This window comes from Sphaerodactylus townsendi, linkage group LG06 (assembly GCF_021028975.2).
Source record: "Sphaerodactylus townsendi isolate TG3544 linkage group LG06, MPM_Stown_v2.3, whole genome shotgun sequence".
Lineage (NCBI taxonomy): Eukaryota > Metazoa > Chordata > Lepidosauria > Squamata > Sphaerodactylidae > Sphaerodactylus > Sphaerodactylus townsendi.
Window position 1 is genome coordinate 44,700,101 of NC_059430.1, and position 22,837 is coordinate 44,722,937.

General features: G+C 41.9%; 1 protein-coding gene across 3 annotated transcripts in view; it reads left to right on the forward strand.

Annotated features, from left to right (window-relative positions):
* Positions 1-1,020: 1,020 nt before the first annotated feature.
* LOC125435840 (sodium-coupled monocarboxylate transporter 1-like) overlaps positions 1,021-22,837 on the forward strand; it is a 44,522-nt gene continuing 22,705 nt past the window's right edge. For 2 of the 3 annotated variants that reach the window (XM_048502259.1, XM_048502261.1), the window contains exons 1-8: positions 1,021-1,941; positions 4,785-4,850; positions 8,608-8,659; positions 10,053-10,120; positions 12,769-12,923; positions 18,026-18,166; positions 20,614-20,743; positions 22,485-22,573. In XM_048502259.1, the coding sequence (XP_048358216.1) occupies positions 1,564-1,941; positions 4,785-4,850; positions 8,608-8,659; positions 10,053-10,120; positions 12,769-12,923; positions 18,026-18,166; positions 20,614-20,743; positions 22,485-22,573 (1,079 nt within the window). In that variant the 5' untranslated portion in view covers positions 1,021-1,563. The remainder of the gene's footprint in view (positions 1,942-4,784; positions 4,851-8,607; positions 8,660-10,052; positions 10,121-12,768; positions 12,924-18,025; positions 18,167-20,613; positions 20,744-22,484; positions 22,574-22,837) is intronic. The other variant, XM_048502260.1, reaches the window with a different exon arrangement.

Below are 22,837 nucleotides of genomic sequence, written 5' to 3' on the forward strand. Positions count from 1 at the left end.
ATAATTTTCTGATTTCAGGTAAATAATAATTTTAAATAATTTAAAAAACCCCCACTGTGCCAGAGGAATGTAAAAACATGTCCAAAGTGCTACTTGTGATGGTTACAGGCATTAGCATCATGCCTAGTTTCTACAGCATCGTTTTATTCAGGGATACATATCATCTCCATTTTCCATTATAATTTATAAAAATAAGTCATAATCCAACAGAGAGTGTGTGGAATAAACAGAATATTACATTTGGAATATCTGAATCTATGGTCAGCCATAAATTTCACTGGTGAGCGCTAAGATACACTTTCACCTTCATCTGTTTTGCAAGGTTATTGTGAGGAAAAGTTAGGCTACCTGTTTGTACATCATGTACATCAACCTGTGCTTCTTTTGTATAAAGGAAAGTATAAAAATATGATATAAATAAATATTAGGCACCCTTAAGGCCACTGATTTCAATAAGCTGAAGCCTGCTGTCATGTTGCTTTGTGTCCACTGAGTTTATGCTTTAAAATAAAATGCTACTGGAACAGAGAATCTAAATAATTTATTAAAATATATGCAAGTATAATTTTGTTTGGATGGACTTTTGTTTGAAATAAATGACATTATATTTGAAGATTCGGTTTGTATAATTTTTAAACAAAATGGCCTTCTGTCCCTTGTTTTCTTTATAAGGTCCTTCAAAGAAGACAATTTCCGTGCAATTATATTAATCTGACATTTAAAAGCACAGGTATTTGAGACACATGGTCCTTTAGATTATAACAAAAATAAAATTTCCAACGGATGATTTTTTCATGCAGGAGCCACTGCCAGACAAAATGGGTCTGGAGCCAGATGGACTCCCCACCCTCCCTGGATGATTTTTTCATGCAGGAGCCACTGCCAGACAAAATGGGTCTGGAGCCAGATGGACTCCCCACCCTCCCTGTCCTGCACGTGCTGGGCAATTTTAAAATGTATTTTAGTTGAAACTCTAACAAGTCAAACCTTCCTTTCAACGGCCACTTTGCGCATGCCTGAGCATGGTGGGGGAAGGTGAATCCTTCTCAGGCTGATAACCAGTAGTGGGATTCAAATAAGCACCATTTTAACAACCGGTTCTGCGAACCTGCACCACTGCTGATAACACAGGAGTGCTTCACCCGGGCAAGAAGCCCACTACAGCTAATAAGTGCTGTGCGAAATCAAGCTGCTAAAGTACAATCGAGAGGGACGGGGAGACAGACGAAGAACGCGACAAGGAGGGTTAACTGCATGGAGCAAGACCGGTGGCCGGAGTTGGCCGAGTGCGTTGGTGCTCCGTCCGGCCACTCGGCGCGCGGCATTCGAATAGCAAACAGATCGGGAGCCGCGTGCTTGGCCGCTGAGGAAGGCGAGACGGGGCGGTCGGTTGGCCCTGCGCGGGGCGAGGGTGCGCTCAGAGGGGCCGAGAGGAAACAGGGCCGCGGTGTGTGTGTTTGGGGGCTTCTGTACTCTGAGCGGCATTTCCCGGAGGACGCGGCCGAGGAGAATTCCCGCCTGCTGCTCCTTCAGCCCACTGTTTAGCTCGATGTAGCATCGACTATGTCGACTATCCCCCCCCAATCCACCGCCTCCAAGCCGGTGAGGGCGTCCGAGAACTTCCGCGCGATTGATTATGTCGTCTTCGCGGCTATGCTGATCATCTCCGCGTTCATCGGCATGTATTACGCCTACAAGGGAGTCCACAAATGTCACAAGGACTACCTGATAGCAGGCCGCAAGCTCTCTGGTCCGCCGGTGGCGCTCTCCCTGACGGCCAGCTTCATGTCGGCGGTGACGGTGCTGGGCACTCCGGCCGAGGTCTACCGCTTCGGGGCCATGTTCGGGGTCTTCGCTATCTCCTACGTCCTGATGGTGGTTATCACCGCTGAAGTCTTCCTGCCCATCTACTACCGGCTGGAGATCACCAGCGCCTACGAGGTAAGGAGCAGCCTTTTAAGCCGCTCCACAGCATCATGGGCTGAAGGTCACTTCCACGCCCCTCTGCCCCGCTCCTCTTCTCCAGAGGCCCTGCCCTATAGCCCCAGCGACTTTCAAGCAGAAATTGGCCAGGATGTTTCTGGATAGGAGGAGGAAATACAGACACAAATAAAATAAAATGTGATTGGGGAAGGCAGTGCTGTTGAGGAGTAGAGCATCAGTTCTCCCTTACGCATCACTGTGGTGTCCCCAAGATCTGGAAATCTGCATAAAATTTTTTGAACCTGAGATTTGATTTTTTTTCTTTTTCTTTAAAAAAATAAATTGTGTATATTTATGGTATTAAAAGATAAAATATATTGCTATTATACAATACATAAATTTTATGCACTCACACTACTGAGTCAGTTGCCAGATTTCTAACTTGGATCAAGAGTGAAACCTTTTTGTAAGTTTTAGTCATTTGGTTTTAACGTATTTTGTATACTACCACCTCTTCTATGCCATTAAAGGTTTTTGTATTTGTATTTATTTGCATTTGAGTTTCTAAAGTTTTTTTGTTGTTGTCTGCTGGCCTTTGAGTGTCATCTGCAGCTTCCACAAAACTCCCCCCAAATTCCCATTTAATTTCTTGTGTCAACCTGTGATATTTCAAAGCCATGATGGAGAAAGTTGCGATGTGAAACTGATAACTGTATTAAACTTTCCACAGAAGCCAACTACAAGCAGAGTAATAGCCTTTCCCTATTGTCCATCTCCAACATCTGGTACTTAGAGATGCACTGCAGAGAGGATCTTGACAGACCTATCCGGCAGGCCACTTTTAAAGCCATCTTATCCAGCATTCATTATCACATAATTGACAGTGGATGTTATAAATGCTTATAATATTAGACTAGACAGTACGGTTGTAATCCTGTGGTATATCCTGCAGTAAAGCTCACTTAACGTATTCTGCGTAAGAGTAGCAGATCTCACTGTGGAATGTGTATCTTATAAAAAGATGATCAGGTACAGTCCTAAGAATGTTCAGTTTTCCAGAGGTAAGGGTCTATGTAAAAGAAATTGAGTTACCTTTTCCTCGTTTTTCCATAATACTAGGGCTCATTCCGCACATGCAGAATAATGCACTTTCAAACTGCTTTCAGTGCTCTTTGAAGCTGTGCAGAATGGCAAAATCCACTTGCAAACAGTTGTGAAAGTGGTTTGAAAACACATTGTTTTGCATGTGCGGAAGGGGCCAAGAACTTGTGGGAATCCAATGAAGTTGATAAGCAATAGATTCAGCATAAATAAAAGAGAAAGTCTTCTTTATTCAACTGATAATTAAATTATGGAATTCACTGCCAATGAACATGATGCGAGCTACAAACATGAATGACTTTAAATAAGCAATGAAGGGAGAAATACAAAAATGTATCAATTTTTCTTTTGCATTATTGATCTTCTATTATCCCTTTATTCTAGTTAGAAGATATGCTGCCCTGGTTTATTTAACTTCTTCCCCTATTTTACTTTTGGAGACAGCTAGTCTGCACTTTCCACCACCATCAGTCTGCATTCAGACATTTATGACATTCATACCTGGCTTAGCCTTCACTTGCTGCTGCTAAAGGTGTTCTACAGAAAGTTAAGTAAAGTATTCACAGAAAGTAGTTATGAAAAAGTTGAATAGATAAGATAGCTTTTGGTTGCTAATAGGCCTAAGTATATAGTGGTGGTAAAACAGTTAATACTTATTGAATGCCATAAGTTGCTGATGCTACCTTGCCAACTTGTTATTGCTTCTATGCTTCTATGTACTGATGGTGCCAATCAACTTACATGTGTACTGCTCAGGTCTGTCTGTATCTTGGACTCTCATGAGAACAGGTACTCTACTTTGATCATCATCAAATCTTTATAATAAAGAGTTTGCTTCTCCTTTTTAGTCTGGTTAATCTTTTTCATACCCCTCCAGCTGGACCCTAAAATTAAGTTTCTCCATCAGGGTTAGTAATAGTTTGAAAAGTGTGTGTTGTGGTGGTTAAGAGTAGCAGACACTAATCTGGAGAACCAGATTTGAATCCCTATTTTTCCACATGAGTGGCAAACTCGAATCTGGAGAGCTGGGTTTTATTTCCCCGTTCCTAAGAACATAAGAACTAGCCTGCTGGATCAGACCAGAGTCCATCTAGTCCAGGACTCTGCTACTCGCAGTGGCCCACCAGGTGCCTTTGGGAGCTCACATGCAGGATGTGAAAGCAATGGCCTTCTGCTGCTGCTGCTCCTGAGCACCTGGTCTGCTAAGGCATTTGCAATCTGAGATCAAGGAGGATCAAGATTGGTAGCCATAGATCGACTTCTCCTCCATAAATCTGTCCAAGCCCTTTTTAAAGCTATCCAGGTTAGTGGCCATCACCACCTCCTGTGGCAGCATATTCCAAACACCAATCACACATGAAGCCTGCTGGGTGACCATGGACTAGTCACATTTCTCTCAAAACTCTTTCAGCCCCACCTACCTCCCAAGGTGTCTATGGTGCAGAAAGAAATGGAATGTGATTGTAAGCTTTTTTGAGACTTCTTAAAAGTTGAGAAAAACAGGACATAAAAATGGAGAATGGCTAAAAAAAATCCCTCGATGATGCTTCCCAATTCCAAATAGCAGCCTCCTGGTGGTTGTATGTAGATTTGTTCTTGTGGGGAGATCGGATCATGAATTTTGCAGTGAAAGATATGAAGCTGAACTTCAGCAATCACGCAGGGGATTGCAGTCAAATATCCTGAGCCTCTGGATGTTTACTCCCAAATGAAGGTGTATATGTGTTTAACATATAAAAATGATGTTTTTCTTTTTGTAGTATTTGGAGCTTCGCTATAATAGATACCTGCGTCTTACTGGAACAACAATGTTTATGATACTAACAGTAAGTAAAACACAAAGTACTATTGTAGATTGGCTGTCATTTAATCTGGTAAAATACAGCTGCATCTTCAAGTTTGCTTATAAAATGCTAAATATCAACTTCAGTATCAAAGCTAAACCTTTTCTTGCTCTGGCCTAGAGTCCATGAATACCAGTGGAAATTCAAGTCATATCTGAATACTGCTTGATGCCTTTCTGCAGTGTCAGCATGGGGTTCAGCAACCAGTGTCATGTTATCCAGCCCATCCCTGTCTCTGCCGTTTGTCTCACAAATTCTCCTTGTCCCTTTCAAACTTCAGTTCATTGTCGCATATGAATTCTGAAAGGGAGTTGAGGAGCATTCCTTGATTCATTTTAATCAAGGTTAAAAACAGTCAAATATAACAAAGAACCGAGAGTGAGTTGGATTCACTCGTAAAAGGGGGGAAACAGAGAGGAAGCAACTTATTGATTCTAGACTTTGTTATGTTTTTTACTAGCAGCAAAGACCATTGCGGGGAAGATGCCATGGACCCTAGCAAAGGGGCTAGGGAGGAAGCATTTTCCTCTGGAATGGGCTTTACTGGGATGGTAGTGGATTACCCCCACCCCCACCCCCACCCCCAGCATGTCCCTTCCCATCTACCTGGTCCTGAGTCTGCGGCTTAGGGGTGAGAGAGGTCAGAAAGGTATGGCTTGAGGTAGGTGGGAAGGTGAAAGTGAGTATTAAGGTGAGGGGAGGTTGGGTGGTCAGGCTTAGGGTGGGAGGGTTGGAAGGTGTGGCTTAGGTAGGGGGAGTGTTGGAAGGTGAGTATTAGGGTGGAGGAGGGTGAAAAGATGAGGCTTGGGGTTGGGAAAGAGTTTATTTATTTATTTGTTTGGTTGTTTATTTATTTATTTTGATTTCTATGTCACCCTTTTCCAAAAGGGCTCAGGGTGGCGTACAACTGACAAACAATATAAATGCAGTTAAAATAATTAAATATAAAACAATTCAAGAAACAGATCCAAAATTCAAAGATGTCGACTTCCCTATACAGACCTCAGGAGGCCACAGTATAGCATGGTGGTTCATCCCGGCTGGCCAGATGGAAAAACCTGGCAGAACAGCTCTCTCTTACAGGTCCTGCGGAACTCCCACAGGGCTCTGACCTCTGTAGGGAGCTTGTTCCATCAGGTGGGGGCCAGGACCGAGAAGGCCCTGGCCCTCATAGAGGCCAGCCGGGTGTCTTTTGAGCTGAAGATTTCCAGAAGATTGGCCTCCGACAAGCGAAGGGACCTGATCGGGCAATATGGGGAGAGGCGGCCCCTCAGGTATGTGGGTCCAAGACCATTCATGGCCTTAAAGGTTAAAACCAGTACCTTGAAAATGACCCAGTACTCGATTGGCAGCCAGTGTAGTTGATAGAGGACAGGTGTAATATGTTTCTTGCATGACACCCCAGCTAGGAGTTGAGCGTCTGCATGTTGCACGAACTTCAGTTTCCAGACTAAATTCAAGGGTAGGCCTGTATAGGGTGAGTTACAGTGATCCAGTCTAGAGGTGATCATTGCATGGATTACTGTGGCAAGGTCAGAATTGGAGAGATATTGTGCCAGCTGACAAGCCTGCCAAAGATGGTAAAAAGCAGTCTGGGCAGTCCTAGAAATCTGAGCTTCCGAGGACAACCTGGAGTCCAGAATGATGCCCAGTCTGCATACCGATGTGGATAGCTGTAATCCCTCACCAGCTAATTCAGGCAATTGAAAGTCGACCGGCATCTCCCTGTGACCCACATTTCAACCTGCTTGCTCTCAACCAACCAGCCATGGCCTCAAAACAATGCTGGAGAGCCTCATGGGCCTAGTGCAGATGGCCCACCATTGTTAAGACCAGCACGGTGTCATCCGCATACTGATGGCACTTCAGCCTGAAACTCCAGACCAGCTCAGCTAGGGGGTGCATATAGATATTAAAGAGCATCGGGGAAAGGATTGCCCCCTGTGGCACCCCACAATTTATGGGGTGCCAGTGTGAGCTCTCCTCCCCCTCCACTACTTTCAGACCTCAGTTCCGTAGGAACGAGTTTAGCCAAGAAAAGCTGTGCCTTGTATCCCAGCCTCTGCGAGGTGGTGGACCAACAGATCGTTGTCAACAGTATCGAATGCCGCAGTAAGATCGAGAAGCAGCAGCAGCGCCGCCCTGTCCTGGTCAAGCTGGAGCTCGTCAACGATGCGAGCAGAACCGTCTCAGTCCCGTGACCAGTGCGGAAACCGGACTGGAAGGGATCCAACGCCTCAGTGTCCTTCAGAAACTTCTGAAACTGTTCAGCCACCACTCTCTCAGTTACCTTACCCAGGAATGTCAAATGTGAAACTGGGCGGTAATTGGCCAGATCTAAAGGATCTAAATTCTGTCTCTTCAAGAGAGGGCAGACTACTGCCTCTTTCAGCTGACACTGAAAACTCCTTGCTCAAGGGAGCTATTGATGATATTCAACATGTGGCTCCATAGCTTCTCCCAGCCTTCTTTCACTAGCCAGTAGGGGCACTAGTCAAAAGGACAAGTGGTAGATTTTACAGCTCCCAGGAACCTGTCCACCTTAGAGGGATCGAGCAGGGTGAAAATGATCTGAACATGAACCAGAAGAAGATGGCCAAGGAGCCTCTAGTTCCTGTATTGTATCAACCGTGGCTGGCAAAGCCTGATGGAGGGTGAAGATCTTATCTGCAAAATAGCTGTCAAGTGCCTCACAGCTAAAAGCCCATTGATTTTTAGGACCTACCAGTAGGGTCGTAAGAGTCCAAATCATAGAAAACAATGGCGCCGGGCGAGAGCTTGCAGTAGTGATGGAGTAGGCCAGTGGTGGCGAACCTTTGGCACTCCAGATGTTATGGACTACAATTCCCATCAGCCCCTGCCAGCATGGCCAATTGGTCATGCTGGCAGGTGCTGATGGGAATTGTAGTCCACAACATCTGGAGTGCCAAAGGTTCACCACCACGGGAGTAGGTGAAGAAAAGTCTCTTCGCCTCCTTCAATGCTTTCTTGTAGGCCTTCATAAACGTCTTATATGAGCATCTTGTCCCTTCGTCACGTATCTGCCGCCACACTCGCTCGAGCTGTCTTAGCTCCCGTTTCATCGTCCTCAGCTCCTCTGAATACCATGAGGCCGACTTGGTACGAGGGCAGAGAGGACGTCTTGGGGTGAGCTCCTCGATTGCTTCAGACAGCCTGGAGTACCAGCCCTCTACCACCTCATTGAGAGAGTCGCCAGGAGGGTGCGCCTCCCACAAGAGATTTTGGAATCTCATAGGATCCATCAGCCAAAATATGCCTGTTGAATGGGGATGCTTGTGAAGGAAGTGTTGGAAGGTGTGGCTTGGGGTGGGGGAGGTTTGGAAGGTGAGCCTTGGGGTGGGGTGGGGGGGTTAGAATGTCAGTATTGGGGAGGATTGGAAGGTCAGGTTTGGGATGGGGGAGGGTTGAAAGGTGTTGCTTGGGATGGAGGGAGGGTAGGATGGGAATGCTTAGGGTGGGGGAGAGGCAGGCCAGCAGAGCCCTGCTCTGCTGACCAGGTTGTCCTGCTTGGGGTGGGGGAATATGGGAGGGCTTTGCCTGGCTGGTAGCGGTAAGTTTATGGAAACCTGCTTTGGTTTTAACAAAGAGAACCAATGTACATGTTCTTAATGTGCATTTCAGTTCTGCTTTAAAGAGTATCTATGAAGTTTAAATGCTAGCTAACTCTTGCTATCATGAACACTTTTTAACATACATGTCTGTTTATGTACCTCTCCAGATACTATATACTGGAATTGTTATATATTCTCCATCCCTGGCTCTAAATCAAGGTAATGTAACATGCTCTATTGTTTAACATGGGCGAGCAAGGACGGGGCCACTCGGCACTACCCCACTCTCTCCAAAGGGCTTTCCTGTGGCATGGGAAACCCAAAAAGTTTTAAAAAGAGAGAACCTTTTAAATCCCCCATGGGGGAAAGTGGAGATATGCCATGAAAATCATGGCGTATCGAGGACTCCTGTGCCATTGCGCAGAGTCTAGGAGGGTAGTGGAAGCTGACTACAGTTGGCTGCACTCCTGGGAACGCCCCTGCCATACCCCTGCCACACTGATGTGAAGTTGGGTGCCCCGGCCAGGTGGCCCAAGGCCCTGCAGTGGCTGGGTGCTAGTGGATTTCACCCTTCGCTGAGGTAAATGCCCCGTGGAGGGCAAATCTGCCAGCATAAGTCCATGCAACCTCCTGTTCGATTCACTATAAATGTTCTCTTCTCAAAGTAACATGTGTAATACTGTACAGAATAATGGTTTTGACAAAGGCTGTGCTTAAAAATGAATTATAATGCTCATAGTTGTTCAGGACTATTTTCTACTGCGGAAGCATGCTACTTTCTCTATCGCTGCACCGCACTTTAATCTTTCATTGGAAAAGAGTATACTGGTAGTTGTAAAAAGTATAATGAGTTGTTTAAGAGGTCTGGTGGTAAGATATGTCTGGTAACTATTAAGAATTTTAGAAGCATATGAAAAATTTAAATCAACTTGTCTTCAGTGTCTTATTGAAATATTTATAACCCACCTTTTCATGTATCTCAAGGAGGCTTACAACATAATTAGAAACAAACATCACTAACAAATAATTTATATTGTTTTGTTGAATTCAGTCTTCTGATTTGTCTTATTTTTTTCTATAATGTAAAAATCTTTTGTAAATGGAAGGAAAAGGAGAAGAATTGTGCCCTTATTTAAGTCAGGGGTTAACCTGCCTTACCCTGACCTGGATAGTCCAGCCTTGCCCAAGCTTGTCAAATCTTGGAAGTTAAGCAGGGTGCCATGCCACAAAGGATAAGTATTTGAATGGGAGACCACACAGAAAATACCAGAGTAGCTATGCAGAGCTAAGCAATGGCAAACCGCCTTTGAACATCTCCTGTCTTGAAATCCTTTAGGGTTTGCATCATAAGTTGACTACCACTTGAGACAAAGAAAAATCCTCCCTTGGATTGAGAGTGGTTAGAGGTCTAAAGCCCCAGCTGAGGAGAACCTCTAACACATTTCATCTTGTTCGTGACCTTATGTTGTCTTGATTATTCCTTCTAAAGTATTCTTTTGAAATGATTTTGCTATTCACTCCTGTATTATTTTATACATTTTCTTGTTATAGTAGTTGTAGACTTCAGATTCACAAAAACAATGATGGTCACTTTTTGATATGCATCTTTCAGTTACAGGATTTCAGTTGTGGGGATCTGTTATTGCCACAGGAGTAGTCTGTACTTTCTATTGTACACTGGTATGTTAACAGCTCTTTTTAATAAGTTACTCTTCTGAACTTTTTATTATTGTAAGAAACTGGAAACTGTTTTGGTGCTGGCATTCAACTGAGTCAGATTTTTCTGACTTTCCTATCTGCATTACATCTTTATACTGATTTTATATTGTCTCTGTTAGATATTCTAACACCTGTTCATGGAACTGCAGTTCTCTAGGAAGGAGAAATGGCTGCTAAACTGCCAGTCTCCAAGCTGGTCTCTTCTGGCTATATAGAGAAGCCTAAAATACGTAGGGAGAAGTCTGTGTATACATGTCCCTTTCCTGTATAAAATATGGGGCATATGATAGCTGGTGGGTGCAAAGACAAGTGTTTTAAAGTTCTTGAAAAATTTATCTTTTAAGGACTTTTTCTGCATTCAGCTGGACTATTGTGGTTTTCAGCAGGGATTCTGGCACATAGTTTAGAATTTCTGTATCTAATTGTATGAAGTCTGGCCTTGTGTAAATGGTGAAAGCAGCACAGTGGCCACCAGCCATCAAGGTTGGGCTATTTGTCTACTTGAAAAAGGGTAACCCTAATATGGGTGGTGGCACAGCTGCATATTACATGGAAGGACAAGGCAGCCCTCCCCCCTGCCCTGCCCTGCTCTGCACCCGCACAAGAGCAACTAAGGAGCAGATAGGATAAATGACAGCAAACACTAGTCTTCTCTGAAGAAAAGGTCTTCGTTGATGCAGCAGAGGTCTATTTGGTAGAAAGGACCTGCTCAGAAGAAAACTGGGTGTAAACAGGAAGAGGCAAATAAAAGGTCCCAGCAAGAGGGGGAATGGGATGAATCAGATGTTTGGAAAAGAGAGCAGCCAACAAGACCTGAGATCTCTAGTCTCAGGAGACCAGACTTTTGCTAGGACTAGGGACATACCATTTTTGGCCAGAAATACAGAAAGCTGCACCACTAGGAGTGCTGACAGTCTATCTAACTTAGGGCTTGACCTGACAGCCTGGAACCTGGTTGGCATAGGTGGAGGTAGTGACTGGTAAATTGGTTTCATGAGCTGGTTGTTGTAAGCAATTTGCAAAGAAGCTCTGCCATTCCCTGGTTTCAGCTTATCCTTAGTGAAATGGGTGGAAGATGGGATATCCCAAGAGGAAAATATAGTGGTTGCCACATGCCTTAAGGAAAAGTGCACTGTTCTTTTTAATAAAGTCTTAATGGGATATTATTTATCGACTGATGTTTGCCTTGCACTTCCAGCAGATCTCAGCAAATCTGTAGAAACTGAACAGGTAGCAGGAAATAGTTTTGAGGTGGATGGACACAAACAAACTGTAACTTAATCCCAACTGAACAGATGTGCTCTGGTGGGGGGATGAGTTGACCCAGAAATTGGAATATCTCCTGTTCTAGTTTGAGTTATGTTCCCCCTAAATGAGCAGGGTTGTAGCTTGAGGATTCTATTGAACCTGGGCCTCGTGTTGAATAGACAGGTGGCAGCAGTATCAGGGATGCTTTTTACTAGCCTTGGCTCTTCCTCATGGAACAGCCCCCCGTGTCCCTGTATTGTGAAGACTTTTTGAATTTTTTTTGTAAATGTTGTCAACCAAATTTACAAAAAAGGGAAAAAAAAGATTGAAAGTGGGTCTATATCAAGCTCTTTCTAGTTCACTTGTCAAATTTAAGGTCCTCTGTACCTGAGGAGCGCTGCAAAATTTTTGCTTGCTCCACAAAACAGCAAAATTGCTCCTTTCAACAAGTATGGTCAGGAGCACTCAAAGGCTCAACTGGAGTGAAGTGCCATTTCCTCAGAAGTCTTGTGAAGACTTTTTGTTTTGTTTGGCATACCCATGCTGTTACTGGTTTTCCTCCCATATCATGTTGTTACGTGTGCTTATATGTTTTATTGAATGGTTTAAATATTTTATATACACAAATTTTAAATGCTGTTTTGGAAGGATTTTATGTTTACTGCATTGGGCACTTTGGGTGTAAAGGCATCACATAAATGTTTAAAAGAACTGAATTCCATGCCATGAAACACTTCAGCTGCCCAATTCCACACACGAGTCTCTATAAAAGGGACAGAACATTTTTCTTCAGACTAGCCAGCAACACTATGAAGTGGTCCTTGACTTCAGGTGCTCGACACTTGGTAAATTAAAACCTCACAGCCTGATGAAGACTAAGTATGTTCCAGAATAGTTGGCATGTTGAGAGCAGCTGAGTAATATTTAAAGGTAAAAAAGAGGGCTAAACTTGCACAAGCCACTGCAAGCTTATGGAATCCTGGAGCAGGAGTTCTAGGGGAGGCAGGCTGGGATTTCTGAATAGTTTGTTTCCTTTTCATTATTCCTTATGATACCACAATCAATAAGTTTACTACTGCATACAGTTGAAGCAGCCTCTCAACATGAAACAGCTTCAATAGAATGCAGGTGGAAATTCAGCACTTCTGAACTTTTTCCCCCTCCTCTGAGGATTATTGATGTTTACATGATACTTGTCAGCTTTATACCTTTGTAATCAGTAGAACTGATTATGACAGCTACGCTACAGGCATCAGTATTTCGCACAAATTAAATGCATTTCTTTCATCAGGTTGTGTTTGCAAATTTATGTTGGTGGAACAGATTTTTCATTGTACTCTGTCTTTGCTGTTCCCAAATAGGGTGGCCTAAAGGCAGTAGTCTGGACAGATGTTTTCCAGTTTACACTGATGATATCAGGATTCCTAACAGTGATTATACGAACGATGATTATTAAAGGAGGAATCGGTAATGTTCTAAAAGATGCTCGCCAAGGAGGTAGACTGAGGATCTGGGAGTAAGTGACCTCTTGCTTAGGCAGCAATATATGGAACTCAGAAGTTCTTGAAAGCTTTGGAAAAAAAATGTGAATATAGTTTTTAGTTAGAGGGATGACTCAGTTTCTTTAATGAATTCTCACCAGTACGTCTCTGAGAATAAATTATTATAGAAAACAAATTAATAACTTAAGCAAATATTAATGATGTATTTATGAGAACACTTGATCATCAGTGGTTGATTGTCTTCATTCTTTAAAGTAGACCATGTTGAGCCTAAAATGCATCTTCGGCACTGATCCCATTTTGTTTATGACTATTAGTTTTGGTTCAAATGATCTTCATTTTTGCAAAACTTTATACAATTCAGAATGCAGTTTTAGTGATGACTGAGTAGATGGGTCTGTTTTGGCTTGTTAACATTTATGCAGATAAGAGGGTTTTTTTAACATAAATTTCATTTAATCCGTACATATTCCTTTATGAATAATCTAATGCATGTTGTACAACTAACTGAAGAACTATTTTCATAATGTCAATAGTGTAGTCCATTTTTTGGGTAACACTTTCCCCTGGAGGCTGATTTAGACCAAGTATGGCCCAAGGAGAATGGATCCAGTGATTTCTATGCTGGCCGTGCCTCTGCAGAGGATTGTAAGATTCATTGGAGCTCCTGTTCAAGAAAGTTTAATTGATCTGTGGTGAAACACTGACAGCAGGCAGCCCTGTTGGCTATCTAATGGAGCTGCCACCTAAAGAAGTATCTACCGAGGTTCTGGACCTGTTTTGATAACCACCAACCCTTGAAAGCAACATTATTTCTCTTCTGAAAGTATCAAAAAAGGAAGGGGGGGATCAAGTAGAGATATGCCCCCCATCAAGGGATGTGAGTTTTTAATTGAGGCATCATGGCAGGCTTCACATGGCAGTGTCTCTGATTCAGGGCCTTTTGCTGCTACAGCCAAACTTCAGGAAGCCCTCTGTGTCACACTCTATGTCCTGAGTGACCTACAAGAGAAAGCAAACTGGGACAATGTACACAGTAGGACATCTCATCATATAACATTCACAGTGAAAAAGGCTGGTGATGGCGCATCAGTCCCTGTTCAGCCCGCTGGCTGTTATTGTTTGCCTCTTCTCTGTGTGAGCTGAGAACAAGATGCCTCTGAGGACATCGATTATAATCTTACCAGAGTCTCTCCAAGATTTTTCCCAGTTATCAAGATTTTTTTCTTTCTTCCTAAGAATCTTTGCCAGGTTGCTTAGGAAGTAGATATCTATTCAAGTCACCCGGACTCAAAGCTGTAGTTTATAATGAATGGCATAAGAGGATGAAATAAGAAGACTTGCCAGAGCAAGACTTTGCTATCTTTTTAAAAAATGACAGTTTTCTCTTGTTTTTATTTTTGACATTGGAAGCCATTTTGAGTCTGCATTGACAGAGAAACGTAGGCTAAAAGCACCCAGATAAATAAACCTCTGGGAGACACTGAGCAAATCACCTTATCTCAGTCACTGTAGTGTAATCTGGGACAATGGTTCTGGTTTGGTGGTATCCAATATGGAAGGAGAGAGACTGCTTTGTCCAGTTCCTGAGCACCTTCTATCGGCTCTCTTAGCTAAAATAAAGGGAGTACTTAACAAAGTGAGGGTCCCCACTGAATTTGCTCAGGTTTGTTTCTTAATATTTTTCCAATCAGTTGGCTGAAGTAATACCTAATTGGATCCTCCTCTACAAGCCAGCGAAATTGCTCCTTCAGCAAGAATGGTCAGGAGTTTCCAGAGGCTCAACCGGAAGTCTGTGCCCTTTGACTCTAACAACCTCAGTCACCTGAATTCTGGAGGTCAAAAATTCCTTTGGAAGTATGAAGTAATGTTGACTGTTAGTCACTGAGATGAACAGTGTTCGAGAGTTCTGGTCTAGGTTTTGGACTAGCTGAATCTGTGAGAACATGGGGTTTTAGGTCTGGGGAATACCTCAGACCTGAGTTTATCACCTCCAGATGAAGGAGGGGAAGGGTTAACTTGAGAGAGAGGAGAACTGGAGGGTACTTTTCCCTGCCTTAGAGTTGAAGCTCTGGAAGCTCTGAAGCTCTGGACTGCCACCTTTGCTAAAAAATTATCTACTGAGGAATCTCTGCTTAAAAATGCTTCTTAAAGATTCCTTTGCTGAGATTAAAGTTAGACCAAGCCAGATTTCATATACTTGGACTACTCGACTTTAAGAAAATCTAAAAGGAGCTATCTCAGAACTTGATGTGGCTAAGAGATACAAGCAGTTTGCTGTTTGGTGGAATCAGAGTGGTAAGAAGATTTGTGCTTTAACTGAATGAATAATTTTAGAACTCTATAAATAAATTTAAAAAGGTACTAGCAAGAAATATTGAACTGAAAAATATAAACTCTGCTATAGATCTATTCCTGAATTTATTCTGTGAGGAGATAAAAGATAAAATAAATTTGTGTTGGAACATACAAGATTCAGATGATCTGATTGGCTGTTGTGGCAAAATATTTATGAAAAGTAAAGCTGGGGAAGATAAGCTGAGTAGACAGAAGATGTGAGCAAGAGGAGGGACTTTAGAATTGTGGATGGTTATGTTGCAAAATCTGAACCACACCAGAAAGGGAGGTGGACAAAGAAGGAAGGAAGAAAAACTTTGACCCCGTGACATAAATCCTCTGAGACAACAAGGAAATACGAAGCAGAGAGAGAAAAATACCAGGGAATTGATTTATGTTAAAGCCTACGGAAAGGGCTGTCATTGGAAGAAACACAGACCAGAGGATAATCCATCTACAAAATTGAGAGGGGAAAATCTGTGGGTTTTTGTATTTGTAGATTAAAGAAGGTTTGGAGACAGATCAAATCATGCTAATAAACAGGTGGTAGTGAAGTCAAAACTGACAGCCTGGAGAGATTCAGTGACACAACCCTCTTCATCTAATGCATCAAATGCTCAAAAGGAGGTGACACAGATTTCAGAAAAATCTACCAAACCAGACCTGGTGCAGATGCTTAGTAAACTTCAGTCTATTTTAGAGGAGATGAGTAAGAGGACAGGGGAAAACTCAGGAACCTTAACAGAAGAAGATAAGAAAACTAATAAGATTCATGCCATTGATACCACTAAATGCCAACAAAAAAGCTAACTGAGGACTTTAAGGAGATGTAAAATAAGCTAGACTTTGTAGACCAAAAAGTACAACATCTTGAGGAAGACAATAGGAAATATCAAGATCAACCTGCTATGCTAGATTATAGTCAGAGAGAAGATTCCCTATGCTTTAGATCAATACCTGAGTGTGAGGGCCAAAATATTAACCAACTTTTCATTACAGAACTAGCTCGTCTAGTAGGAGTAAAAGAAAATAATGGAGGGTGAGATTGATAAAGCCTTCCGTATAAATTCTGCATATGCCAAGAGATTGTCTTAACCAGTTTAAATCCAGATCTATTAGAGATTGAGTCTTGCAGGCCCGTTATGTGAAGAGCTGGACAATTGTAAAAAACAGATAATAATATTAAAAGAGATCCCATCCCGACTTCTGAAGAAGAGGAAAGATTACAGAGTCCTAATTAAATGTTTGAAGAAAAGTGGTATACCATTTAGGTGGGAAATTCCTGAAGTGGTGTCCTTTACCTTTGAAGCGAAAAAATAAATAAATCAGGATTTTGGAAATTCTGAAAGCAGAGGAATTTCTTTGAAAATAAAAAAAGGTCTTTAACTTACCACAAGCTCTCCCAGCCCATTGATTGGTTTCCCAAATAATCGGCCCGTCTCTTGTTTGAGGGTTGGGTGTGGCCTGAGTCCCCCCCAGAAGCTGGACCTGCTCTCATGTAATGACCGCGGTCCTCTGGACACCCGAAAGGCCATTGTGGCCACGCCGGAATGGTGTGTGTCTGCTCTGCCCATTTGTGCAAGAGATCAAGCAACAGTGGGGTATCGGCCGTTCCTTTGCGATGGCAGACATGGGTGGGATGATCTGTTTCAGTGGTGGCTGTGAGGACTGCCTCCTCTTCCTTCCTGCCCCTTTTGGAAGGTTGTCGTGGTTGAGGTACACCCCTGAAGCTGCAGTCCAGGACAGGTAGGATGCCCGTCCCCAGACACAATCTATACCAAACAGTTTGGTGGAAAAATTAAATATTTGGGAGTGTGGTTGACAAACAACTGTACGTTATTCCAAAGTAATTATGTCAAAGTGTGGAATGATGTGAAGATAGACTTGTTGAGATGGAAAAGACTGATTTTATCTTTGATGGGTGGAATTTTGGTGATGAAAATAAATGTATTATCTAGAATGTTATTTTTGTTCCAGTCTATACCAATAATTAACTCCATAACATGCTTTAAGCAATGGCAAAAGGATATAAGTAATTTTGTCTGGCAAGAAACCAAGAATTTAATATAAAAATATGCATGATAAAAAGGAGGGTTCTCTTTGGCAAATTTAAAGCTACAATTTGAAGCTGTTGCATAGATATGGGAATGGGTGTTGAAAAATACCAGAATTTTGGATTTAGAGGTATTTGATGGGAGATTGGGATGGCATGGATATTTGTGGTATAAGAAGGGGAAAATGCATAGAGAGTTCTCTAATTACTTTGTTAGAAGGAGTCTTCTCTGGGTATGGTTGAAATATAAAAAGTGTTTGTGTACTTCCTGTAAGTTGTAGTCTTACTAACATTATAGGGAACTAAGTTGAATATGTATTTCTGTCCTTCTAGTGAAAGTAGACAGTCTGGCCCATTATATCATTAGTGTGTTTAAAGTGTGTGTGTGATATTTAGGGATTTCCTGCTTTTCTTACCTTAATTTTTGATCTTTTTCAGTTTATCTCATGTATAGTTAGCTTTTATAGTTGTATTTTTTTTCAGAAGCTGATGTGGTATTTTGCCCAAGACTATGTTTCTATAGCACAGTCTGGGAATGGTGGGAACCATCAGCATTTGTTTGGGGGTTCTGTCTGTAATCTAGAAGAGGGGTCACCCAAAGGATAGTGCCCTACTGACTCTAGAAGAACCGAACTTTATTGATAAGTTCAGAATTCTCTTCCATTGAAGTATTTCAACAACGAAAGATAAACATGAGTTTGATATCTTTCATCTCTCTTCACTTAGCTTTAACCCAAGTCCTATGCAAAGACATACATTCTGGACACTCATTGTTGGTGGCACTTTCACTTGGCTTGGCATCTATGGAGTTAATCAATCTCAAGTTCAACGATATCTTGCTTGCAAAACACGATTTCATGCAAAACTGTAAGTCCATTTAGTTTATAATTATTGACCTAATACAGAGATCCCCGTGGGCAGCAGGAGCTACCCTGATATATGTGAAGTCTGTCTGTATGTGCTTTGACTTACAAGTGCTGAAGGTTCCCCATATAGCACCATTTGCGCATAGACCCAACAAAGAATGGTGTTCTATGCATGGAAATCTGGTTGAATACATATGGCAGAATCTCCTCTTCACCAAGGACATATTCTTTTTAAATTAGGTGCTAATTATATACTACAAGCAGGAACCCACAAAAACTTGCAGGGGGCATCTCATTTCCCTCTTCCCCACTCTTTCTTTATTCCCTTCATTAAAAGCTCCCATAGTGTTCCTTCTTCCCCACCCTGAGCAGTCTCTGTCTGAGTCCTCCCTTGAAGGCCAAAACAGCTCCAGAAAGAGCCTCTCCTCTTGCCTTTTACTGACAGAAACCAGACCACAGCCATGTAGCCCATGAATACTCACAACAGTTGATTCTGGCCATGAAAGCTTTTGACAATACATCATTTTTTTGGAAAATGGTAAGAGAATTCAGATTAACTCAGTGAGATGTTTCCTGCTTAGTAGAAAGTGTGGAGCGAGTTCTCACTCTCTTCTCATGTCTGACAAACTTTTGGTTACTTATACAGTTCAAAGGGGCCATATAGGCAATCTAGTCCAACTGCCTGTGTAAGGCTGGACACACTCAGACAAAGTCGACTTTGGAACAAAGAAACGAACTTTATTGATATGTGTTGCCCTAAGATACAGGGTGCTGGAACTGAGGGTTCTTGCCGTCAGTTCCAGTATATATAGGGGTTGTTGGGGGCGGTCCCTACCAGTGGCGGGAACAGGAACAACTGGGGAAACAGAAACTTACTGGGAAATAGAACCCTACTGGCAGGGCCTCGACCCTGACAGCCTGCTCAGTGCAGGTTCAGCATGAAGCATCACTGACAAGTATTCATTCAGCTACTGCTTGAAAACTGCAAGAGAAGGAGAGCTCACCATCTCCCAGACACTTGTTTCCACCGCTGAAGTACTCTTTTTTGCATTTTTTTCTAATATCCAGCAGGTACCGTTCTGCTCATAACTTATACCCATTATTGTGATCCCTATCTTCTGCTGCCAACAAGAACAGCTCCTTGCCCTCTAAGTGACAGCCTTTCAAACACTTAAAGAGACCATATTCTCCCTCCTTCTCCAGACTAAATATTCCCAAGTCCCTCAGCCTTTTCTCCCAGAACTTGGTCTCCAGGCCCCTGATCATCCTCATTGCTCTCCTCTGCACCTGTTCCATTCTGTATACATCTTTTTTAAAGTGAGGCCTCTAGAACTGCACACAGTATTCCAGGTGAGGCTTGACACATGCAGTGTATAATACAGTAGGACTATGACATTTTGCAATTTGGGTGTTATGCCTCTATTGATACACTATAAGATTGCATTAGTCTTTTTTCCTGCTGCATCACACTGACAACTTACATTTAGCTTATAGTCCTCCTGTACTACAAGATCTTGTTTATGCGCACTACTTACCACAAGTATGTCCCCCTATCCAGTATGCGTGCTTCTCATGTTTGTTACCCAGATGTAGAACTCTGCACTCCTTGTTGAATTTCATCTCGTTCACATCTGCCTATTTTTCCAGGGTGTTCAGATCTTGTTGAATTCTATCTCTATCTTCCTTCATGTTCACAATTCCTCCCAATTTGGTGTCTTCTATGAATTGAATGAGTAGTCCCTTCACCCCCTCATTGAGATCATTTATAAAAATATTGGGCACAGAACCAAGGCCTGTTGCATTCTACTGGACACCTCCCTCCAATCAGATGAAATTCCATTGACAAATACTCTTTAGGTGTGGTTCTCTAACCAGTTCCCTATTCACCCAACTATCCTAGAGTCTAGCCTGCAGTACTTCAGTTTACCCATCAGAACATCATGGGGAACCCTGTCAAAAGCTTTATTGAAATCCAAGTAATCAATGTAGGTGTTCCTACATAGGTGTACCTTCAATCCATTAAGGTGGTCACTTGATCAAAGAAGGAAATTAGGTTGGGTTAGCACAGTGGTTCTCAACCTGGGGGTCGGGACCCCTTTGGGGGGTCGAACAACCCTTTCACAGGGGTCGCCTAAGACTCTCTGCATCAGTGTTCTCCATCTGTAAAATGGATAAATGAGGAACTGTATGAAAGGGTCGCGGCATTAGGAAGGTTGAGAACCACAGGGTTAGCAACTCTTGTTGGGAACAAATCTGTGCAGACTTCTTCAGATCACCAAGTTATCCTGTAGATGCTCACAGATTGACCTCTACTCCTTTGCTTCACTGTGGAATAAATGCAGTAATATATCTTAACTTGTAACGTTGCAACACATTCTATTTTTCAAATACTTTCAGCAGGAAAAATGTTTCATTGACGTTCTTAGGTCTTGTACATTTTTCTTACAGTGCTCTGTATTTAAACCTTGTGGGTCTCTGGATAGTTCTCTCTTCTGCAGTGATGAGTGGACTCTCAATGTACTCTGTATACAAGGACTGCGACCCATTGACTTTAGGGCTTGTGAAGGCACCGGATCAGGTTTAGTATTACTAAAAAGTTAAAGATAATGTAAATTTCAATTTCTGTGTGGGTGTAACAAAATCTGTCCAGTGGTACTGTCCACTAGCTGAGGCTTTTGCTTCAAGTATTCTTAAGTTGTTATCAGTTTAGTGTGCTAACTAAGCATTAGACATAGGGGTTGATTCAGTTTAACAGTTTGTTGTTCATTTAAATTTGGAACAATTTTTAATGTAAAGGAAGAAAAATTTACTTCTAGCCCTTTACTGTTGTCCCTGTACTTCCTATATTCCACTTGCATACATTCCTGGTCAATTCTATATCCTTTTAATTTCTGATATATTTCTGATACATTTGTATGCCCTATTTCCTTTCCTTTGATGCTTTCTTAGCAAAGCATTTCTAACACCCCTTCTTTGAGGGTGAGAACCTTGCTGTTGCCATTCTTCCCCTGGTTGGACTGCCCACACTATATAGGGTCTCCATTAATGATGTCTCAGCATCTACAGAAAAGGAGCAGTCCAGTTTATGATGGGAGCCAGAAATAAGAAGCATATTACATTCATTCTTGTTTAGTATTACAAGCGATTAACTTCCAGATGCAATTCTACAAGTTAGCAATTGATTTTTAAGCCCTAAATGTTGTGTCTTAGAGGCTGCCCTTACCTTTACTGGTAAAGCCCTGGATCCTATTTTAGGAAGAAGCATCTCCTCTGAGCTTTGAGAGCAGGGGGTTCTCATTTGTAATGTTTTAATTAAGAAACTTGCTTCTGATAAAAATCTGGCTGAGCCTGACTCTGGGCAGCTTCAGCAAATGAATAAAATCTTTTTTATTCAAGTGAGGTTAAGGGGTCATTTACTTTTCTATGGTCTCAGTAAATTGTCTGACTCTTGATGTAGAATATCATATTTTTAAGATCATTTTTCTCCCCTTGTTTTTATTGGTAGCTTTTTTGATCTTTTGCTAGAAATGCAGCACAAATGGATTGTGAGGAAAATAATTTCAAGACATTTTTCTACTGACCCTGATTATTTTCTGTTGATGACTTGGTTTGTTTGTGGAATAGCAGGCTGATCATGGCCATTGGCATGGTTATTCTCCAAACTGGTCAATGAAGTAGGCAAGAAGGGAAATATTGATTTAAATTAAACCTTTGTAATTTAAATGTAAACTTTTGTCCTAATGAAAAGTAAACATTAGTAACTGCTTCTCACCCCAGAGTCCCCCCTTCCATGTGTGGAGTAACATATGATTACTTAATGAATTATCAGTCAAAATTCTCCACAAGAAGGCCATGACTGGATCAATTTAAGCAGCTGCCATCACATTCTGGAAAGGAAATTTCTAGTTAAGCATCTTCTCAAACTGAAGTTGAGATGTACATTGAGGCCTTAGTTATGGACCAATGCTGCAATTACTTTTTGGTCAGGGGAGATAACTTTCATGACTAGCTCAAATTGCTATCACTGATATGTTCCTGTGAGCCATAAAGTTAATTCTATTTAAAAGGTGTCATTATCATTCTGCATGAAATAGAGTTGGATTATTCACAGATGAATCCCAGCAATATGAGAACTCTTTTACAGCCTGGCTTTCTTCAGTCTCGCTCATCTATCTAACCCAGTGGGTTCTGGGTAGCTACAGAATGTTATATCTATAGTGAAAATATCTAATGTTAGATATTTAAAATTTTTGTTGTTGTTTTTTAAAAGAGAGAACAGAAGATAAATGGCATAGTAAATTTTTAATGTTATGTTTTAGCTCATGCCTTTTTTGGTATTGGACATTTTGGGAGATTTCCCAGGTATTCCAGGACTCTTTGTGGCTGCAACCTACAGTGGGACATTAAGGTAAGTTAAAATTGTGGTATCATAGGTTTGTGAAGTAAGTGAGGAGGCCAAGCTCACAATTTTATGCCAGTGAGGAAAATCCTTACCATCTACTGTAACACTGTGCAGTATCTCAGTATCTCTATCATTGTAACCATAATATGTCACAAACAAGCACAGGAAATAAAGAAGGTGCTGCGTAGTAGAATAGTTCAAAATATCGATTAATAAAATAATCTCAGCTCCATCTAGATTCTGTGCAAAAAAGCTCAACTTTCCTGCCTG